Genomic DNA, 8,180 nt, shown 5'->3' on the forward strand with positions numbered 1-8,180 from the left:
GACAATGTGTTTCAGATGTCATCTACAAAGGCAAACATGATAAATGTCATTGAATGTGCTATCATTGGGATGAAGCCGTTACAGTAGTAGGTGCAGCGGAGTTGGTGTGTGTGCGAACATTGCTATTCACGCCAGCCAAATAAATGTCAATGTAAAAAGAGAATTAAAGATTTTCATTTCCCAGAGGCGGCGCTCTAATAAACTTGATCTCTCATTTTGTTTGCAATTTGTCCTCCTGTCAGGATTTGATCATTTGCCAGCCTCTGCATGTCATGTTAAACCATTTTATAGTGATTAAGGATGGGAGAATGCCTTCCCCTGTGGTATAATTCTCCAAAAAGAGATGTCAATTTGTTATTGTTATCTGTTTTTTTTTTTTCCCGCCCTTCATTTGGAGACTCAACCGGTCTTTCATCACGCCACTGCTTCAAACGTGCCTTTTAAGAGCCGTGAGCAGGGGAAATGGTCCTTTATTTAGCTGCCACTGACACCGCTGAACTACACTGGGCTTTTGCTTATACACCCATTAAAGCACTAATTAAGATCATTGTGCCCTGAACCTTAACGGTGAGGAGATCTAATAAACGATCATTCAGTGGGGGTTGCCGCTCTAATCGCTGATAAGGACTTGATAAAGCCTGAGTCGGCTCCTCGGCGGGTTTTAGGGCTCTCGAGGGGGCAAGGCAGGCAGATTTTAACTCGGAGAAACAGGACCTGATCTATACATGTTAATCACATGAGGCGGAGGCGGTTAAGTTGCTGCAAATATTGGCTACAGGGCAAAGGCTTCATTTTATAGATTTTTTCTCTCTCAAAAAGTAAAGAGTGATTAGTCATTCTCACCAGATATGGATTCAACTTTGTAGCATTATTTTAAGATTTAATTGAGAAAATCTTAAGATTGTCTGTGGGAAAAAAAAAAAAAGGCTGTGTTTGTGTTCCAAATTCCAAAATAGACAGAATCAATTAACAGCTTACGCACCGAGAGTGACCTCCTCTCCTTTGCTTGGCATCTCACGTCGAAGTGTTTTCTTTCATGTTTCACTGAAGGATGTTGGTTTGCGATGATCTTTTGCCTGTGGTTACAGTAATTATAGGCATATGTATTTTTTTTCTAACTCAATTGTGAATAAAGATGCTGGTTATGATGAGGAAACAGATTGAATGTCAACTCGCTCCTAACCTGTCGTGTTTGCCAAGAAAGTGGTAATGTTGTTTTCCTCTCAGAGGCAGAGTTTGGCTGAAGCGCAAAAGGAAGCGTTCCAGAAGAAGTATTCTTGGGCAAGTTTCTCACATGGAGATATTGTGTTTAAACTCGCAGTATACTTGAGTGCGTGCCTTTGAGCGAAGTAGTAATTTATAATTTCCAGCGACTTGGCAGGCCGCGATTTATTATGATGTTTTAATTGTTGAATTTGTGTCGATAATAAAATGTTACATTGCCACGGTTGATTTTAATGACCTGCCAGCCACTTGCTCTACCTGCTATCTGTCGAAACGACATCGGTGTCTATTGGAAGAGAATCAAGTGAAGCATGTAATAATTTCAGAGTCAAAACAATGCTTAATGTGCTCATTTTCCAATAAAGTTGACGTTGCCTTATTTGCATCAGCTTTTTTTTTTTACAGGAGTGCATTTTCTCTGTCGTTGCTGTGGTGTGAATTGGCATTGTTAAAAAGAATAGCCAATAATAAAGGGCTTAATTGATACTCATTTCAAAGAGAGTCGCTTGTTGAAAGAATTTCTTGAGTTTAATCACCACCATTCAAGGGTTGTAATGAGGGAATTATGAGGAGTGAATTAACAAAAGCACACAATTACAGCTTATTGGAAGGAAGTATTTGAATTCTCAGAGCCTTACAGTTTCTCAGTATGTTACAGGTTAACACATACTATACTCCTCACTTTCACAAGCTATCTGCTGGTTCACTTATTTTGTCAGACCAAAATCTAGAAAGTTCTATTATTTCAGTGTTGCGCTAGAAAACGTACAGCAAAGTTTTATTGACTGCAAATAATGGTGGCGCTCTCATTACAGTGAAATGTGAAATGAGTTCAGCAAAGCGATGTTTTCAGACATGCTACAAGCCAGTAACAACAGAGACACAGAGTTTTTGGCAGGAGAGTTTTTTATTGCCATTTCCATGACAGACCTTTGCCAATGAGCTCTTTGTTACAGACGGCCGGGGAATTGGCGGACCGTAACCTGAGCTAACATGTCAGTCAAATTTAATAATTTGCCTCAAAGAGGTTATGTGAACTTTCCCGAGCAGCAAAGTGCAAGTATTGGCAACGATGATTGAAGGGAGAGGAATGGGGTATGCTGCGATGTCTCGTGCCATGTTTCCAGCGATGGCGGTTCGGCTTACTGTAAATGCCATCAACTACATGATACAGGCCACATTGAGTGCGTTTAGAATATGAGCCTGGTCCCGGCTAAGGTCTTAGTCAGGATATGGTGTTTACAGTAACCAGTTTCTTCATGTACCTGTATACATGGAGATAGTCTAACGTTCTGTAGTTTCCTCGCTGTGTTCATTAGTGACGCGTTATTGTGATGCATGTGTCTCCGTGGAAACAGCACATGCACTGTTTTCCAAACTCAACAATAAACAAGATATGGTGTTTACATGCCAGAATATACCAGTTGATATCGGTATATCTCATATAGCATGTTCTGGTTTTCTTATTTGGGATATGGACTTATTCCGATTATTGTAAACGGGACATGGCGTTTACATGTGTCAACTCATAAACATATTTGAATATCTGTGTATCTATATGTATATATATATATATATATATATATAGACACATCTTGAGTGTTACAAGCTCTTACACTTCTCCACCTGTTTTAAAATGTATTTAGAGTATTTTAATAAGGATAACATAACAAAATCACTCAGTAATAACCCTGTAATTACATATAATTTATTACGGTAATAAAATGTTGCCTGTCAGTGAAGTCGTTTTATCACACTGACGAATATCTACTTGATGTGAGGTTACCTGGTAAGTCTTTCTTATGAGTGAGACTGCACCACCCACACTGGAGAGAATAACCATTTGTTTTAACCTGTGTAAACATATTTACCCAGTGAATTGTATTTGATGTTCCTGGGTCTGCCGAACAGCAGAATCCATGCTGAACAACTGCACCAGCTTCAGATTCTTCTGTCACAGTCCACATAGCACCTGGTCTCTGTTTTGAGTAGCGTGTGGCATAAGCAGAATCACAATTAATGATTTCAATTTCTTAACTGTGGCGTAATTGACAAACTATAATTTATTATTAGCACATTTTTCATGTAAGATGTGCGGTTAATCATTTCAAGAGGGAGGAGGATTCTCAAGCTTCATCTGCGACATTAATTAAGCAAAGTCGTTATGCTACTAATTAGCTGATCCTAAAAGGATCTCGGTCTATTGTAATTTATTATCAAAGTGACAATCAGCTGCTTTCCTGAAATGGGGAAATGCTCTTTCAATCAAACCATATGTGTGCTTGTTATGTCATTATGAAAACAACGTCTCACTCGTTATCTGAAATACCTTTATCAAGCACCTGACCTTTAATCAAGTCACATTCTTCTGTGTAAGATGTTGTAGTTCAGGATTATTTGATGGTGTTTCTTTCCCAATCGGTGTCTTACAGTAATTCACATGAATGCTATCAGGTGTTGAGCATATGCCAGGCTGCAGGTTGTGCGCCTATTGCCCTGTAATACAAGGACAGGAGTGTATTCAAATTGATAAGGCGGAGTGTCTTGTCTGCAGCTCAAATATTCTGTGAGCCATAGTTAGATTAGCAGGGGGCCTCATTAAACTACTTTTGTAGTTTTTTTTCCTCATGTCTGCTTAAACTCCCAACCTCTTTTTCTCAATAAGAGGTCTGTCAGCCTCCTCGTGTTCCTTTCATCCACATGTCAGTCTTTTGTCTCCTGCACCTTTTTGAAGGTTCATGTCGGCACCAGAAACCTTGGATTGTTTGAAGCTTGTGTGTGTGGTTTAGATTGTTCTGACATAAGTTGCTGATTTAATGTCATTCTACACCTCAAGACTTTGTCATCTGGTAGATTTTTTGTTTCTTTTTTTTCTCTCCTTTTAACTGGAAGTTTCTTTGAAGTGCATATGCTACTGATAATTGAAGCAATATAATCCACTGAAGATAATAAAGAGACCCTCATTTAATGGATTCCATTTTGAATTGAAACAGCGTAACTGTTCTTGCGTTGTTAGTTATTCATCGTAGTGCTCGCCGAAAACTTCAGAGATGTTGAGGATTTGCTTTCAACTCATCTACTATTTATTCTAAGCCATTGCAGCATATCAGAGTATTTTATTTACAAAAGTCTCAGTTAATGTTTACATGACAAATTCAACATCTAATTGACCTAGGCATTGAAAAAAGATATAGGTAGAATTGTGTTTTCCACTCGTCTCTGTAATTTCAAATTCACATAGACATTTGTTCAATGCGCACAGCATGCTGTGAGATTCAGACCTTTTGTGGCTTATAGGTTCCCATACTTTCTAAAACTGTTGGCAGATATTCAATTTTGTCAATCTGGGCATACAAAGCAAACTAAGCGGTGTACACTTTATTTTTAGAAATAGCTTCCATGTTCTGTTCAGGCAAAACCTTAACTTTGAGTTCCCACTTTGACTGGCTTTCAGTTCCTAATTAGTGCTTGAACCAATGCACTCAGCAGTAACAAAGTAGTATGTGTTGGAATTGATTATTGGCATCATTTTATATTTTACACAGGTTATGTATCAGCCATAAACGCAGCCTGTGCTTCTTGGATTTTAGCTCATGTGACCAATGAGCAGGTGATGCTTGGTCAAATGAGTCACAAACAATAACAAAGCCATGGCGAGTGTAATGCCCAGTGAATAATGTAATAGCAACATCCAGTTAAGGAGATAATAAGCCAGAAATTGGAACACCAGTGTCCATTGGTGTTCTCCTTTAATTAGCAGTGTTCCCCTCTGTCTCTGTCCCTACTGTAGGTGAGAAGGTGACCATGTTCCCCGTTTTGGACATCGACCAGAATGATATTGTGGACACTAATGGAGCAGGAGATGCCTTCGTGGGAGGTACAGCGTGATCCAAACTTGCACAAATTATTCTCTACACAGCTTGATTTCTATGTCCATTCCCAATTAACCTTTGATACAGGCCACCTATGTGACACAGTAATGTCTCTAGATTATATGAGCATGATATTTACCCTGCTGTTTTTACCCTGTATGAACTGATCATAGCACCACATAAAGTAGTCGTTATTTGAATCCTGTTGAGGATGAAACGGGGTTGTGCCTTATTTCAAATGTCATTAGTACCGGGCTTGTGTGAACGGTGACTTTTCCCCCTAACTATTTCTGAGGTAATGAACGGTTATTGGTCGACCCCTGCTCCTCTGTCTACCCAGGGTTCCTGTCCGAGCTGGTCCAGGAGAGAGCGTTGGAGGAGTGCATCCGGGCCGGACACTATGCAGCCAACGTCATCATCAGACGGGTCGGCTGCACCTTCCCGGAGAAGCCAGCCTTCCATTGATGCATCCTAGCACTGTGCATTTCCGTGTCTTTTCCTAAGATGCTTGTATATGTATGCTAAGGTTTTGTGTACAATTTTTATATTTACAGTGACTCCATGGGAGTAAGTCGGTGTTGCAACTTGAATATTTTTTTCTCAGACTTCAATCTCAAATGTTTTAATACAATTTAAACAATACACCAGCTTCGTTTTCCATATGTTGGAATACTATTGTACTCAATAATTGACAATTCTAACTGGACGAAATGGGAGAAAAATATTTTACTGTTGTTATTACATAAATAAAATAAACAACATCAAGCTCATCCTACCAGGATACTACCCAGCTGTTTCCAAAAACCTTCAGTATCGACATTTAAGATTAGTTTCACAAGCAGAATAAGTTTCTTGACATATGCCCACTTCTATGCCCAATTTGAGCAAGAAATACAAAAACAATGTTATAGCACACAGACTTTGTGTCTTTCCCCAGCATTATTTAATCAAGGACAGGCTCCATCATGCTAATCATTTTTGGACAGCTCAACCCCCCTCATTAGCAGGGGGGTCCAGGGCCAGCCTGGTGTCCTGGTTCCGCTCAGTAATCTCCACTGGTGCTCGCCCGGGTCCTAACTGGCCGCTCACACAGTCTGGATCTCCATCGCATAGCTAAAGGAGGTCATTTTTCTCAGTTAAGGGATTAGTGGTTGCTCTTCATGGTGATCATTAGAGGGACCTGAAAATTAGGCTGATCCTTCGTACCCAGCTGTGCTGTCGCTGGGGGTTGGAGACAAGGATCAGAGGGAGGCCCCTCCCCTCCCCCTCCCACTGAGCATGGGCCAGCACAAGTGTTGGCCGGTGTGTCTCAAAAGTGTTTTGAGAATCAATCATCTGCTCTAGAGAGACGTGTGACTGACTATACCATTTTATGTTATTAGAAAACAACCTGTTAGATCATATTTTCCTTTTTTTAATATTTTTTTTAAGAACATTATTAAATGTCAGGAGGAATCCATTTTCACACTCCCTGCACCAGGGCTCCGTTTTCAGTAATAAGGCATAGTTTATGCATTTATGCTAATCGGGGGCATCTAGGTGAAAACATTCTCCAGCCAAAATGTTATTAACAACTTTGAGACACTTTTTTTTCATCAGCATTTTTAAGGTTTCACACAGATGCGCTTTGAAAAGGACCACATTTCTGATTGGGCAAGATCACACTCCATGGCAGCTGGTTCATTTGCTTCTCAAGATGACAGATGGCAAAACACAAACACAAAAAGAGGGAGCCATGATTAAGTAATGAGAATGCTTACCACAATAAGGAAACTACTAAACATACTTTTCACACTTTTCCTAGTAAACTTTGCTTTACTCAATGAATGCAAGAGGTGGAAAAACAAACAATAAACCAACACATTTCATTTTCAATTTACAGTTGTTATAATATTGACTCATTTTTTTACAAGCTGAGGAACCCCAAACATGGAAAACAAACTTGAAAATGTTTAATGCCAGTTTGATTGTGTGGAAATCTGTCTTAGCTGTGAAGATTCTGGACAATATACGCTGTTAACAACTTTGAAAGTAGGGAGGGAAAAACTTGACTCTCTGGTATTTGCCTACAAATGCGGGTTCACGACCAGAATCTCCTCTTTGAATGCAGGCAAAGGAGTAACTGGGGCCCCGGCCAGTGTTTTGCCCCGCAGATGGGCAGCAGTGTTTGTGAACACCAGTGTGGCAGTTGGCAGGGATTGAGTAGGGGGATGGGCAGATTGCAATGGCACATGCTCCAATTCAAATTATCCCTGGACCCATGCAGCAGTGGAGGACCTGCTGGGGCCCAGGGTGGCATTCATTATAACCAGACACAAGCGGGTTTGGTCAGTGCCTCTGTCCTGACACCAATCCTCACCTCATCAAACCACAACTCTCTTTATCCACATTTCCTGTCACTGTCTACCCTTATTACATAAACACATATTACAAAATAACTATTCATTTGTGTACATTTCTCACAAACACTGTCAGATGAAAATTAATGTAATTAGTTGTATGGCAGGATAAAAATAAATGCACTGGCAGGCAAATAGAAAACAGCAACAATGTCATCAAGGTAATAAGCGGAGTATCTCATGGAGATGTGTGACCTAATGGGAGCATGACAAGACTACTAAACAAATGAGTTTAGTGGATGTAAATGCACAAAAAGTCTGTTTTTATTTTATTTTTTTATATAAGTTAAATGTTTTCATAAGGCATATCTTCAAAGTTGTCTATACAGTGCAGTATGTGTTTATAATCCTATGGGAATTGCCAATTCTCTCTCAGATTACACATGTATTGCTGCATGTAGAATGAGCATTCTGTCACTTCTAATACTGCTAAAGACTTTATGAATGAGAGAGGGCTGTACGCTTTTTAAGATTGGAAATTTAATGGTCAACTTTATTGAAAACTATCCCTCTTCTTTGGGCATAGTCGGATAATTATTGGGTTAAGGTGTTGGTGTATAATATCCCATTCTACTGCCCAGGATACAGAAGGATAGTCATATCAGCTAGTGCCACAATGACTCATTTCCTATATATATTTAAAAAAAAAAAAAAAAAAGTCAGAATTTATGTTTATATGAAAATC

At 39.5% G+C, this 8,180-nt stretch overlaps 1 protein-coding gene across 2 annotated transcripts in view; it reads left to right on the forward strand.

Moving 5' to 3' along the window:
* Positions 1–5,758, forward strand: part of adkb (adenosine kinase b) — an 83,243-nt gene extending 77,485 nt beyond the window's left edge. For both annotated transcript variants that reach the window (XM_071907713.2, XM_071907715.2), the window contains exons 10-11: positions 5,015–5,101; positions 5,437–5,758. In XM_071907713.2, coding sequence (XP_071763814.1) covers positions 5,015–5,101; positions 5,437–5,561 — 212 coding nt within the window. In that variant the 3' untranslated portion in view covers positions 5,562–5,758. The remainder of the gene's footprint in view (positions 1–5,014; positions 5,102–5,436) is intronic.
* The last annotated feature ends 2,422 nt before the right edge of the window (positions 5,759–8,180 follow it).

This window comes from Centroberyx gerrardi, chromosome 20 (assembly GCF_048128805.1).
Source record: "Centroberyx gerrardi isolate f3 chromosome 20, fCenGer3.hap1.cur.20231027, whole genome shotgun sequence".
Classification (NCBI taxonomy): Eukaryota; Metazoa; Chordata; class Actinopteri; order Beryciformes; family Berycidae; genus Centroberyx; species Centroberyx gerrardi.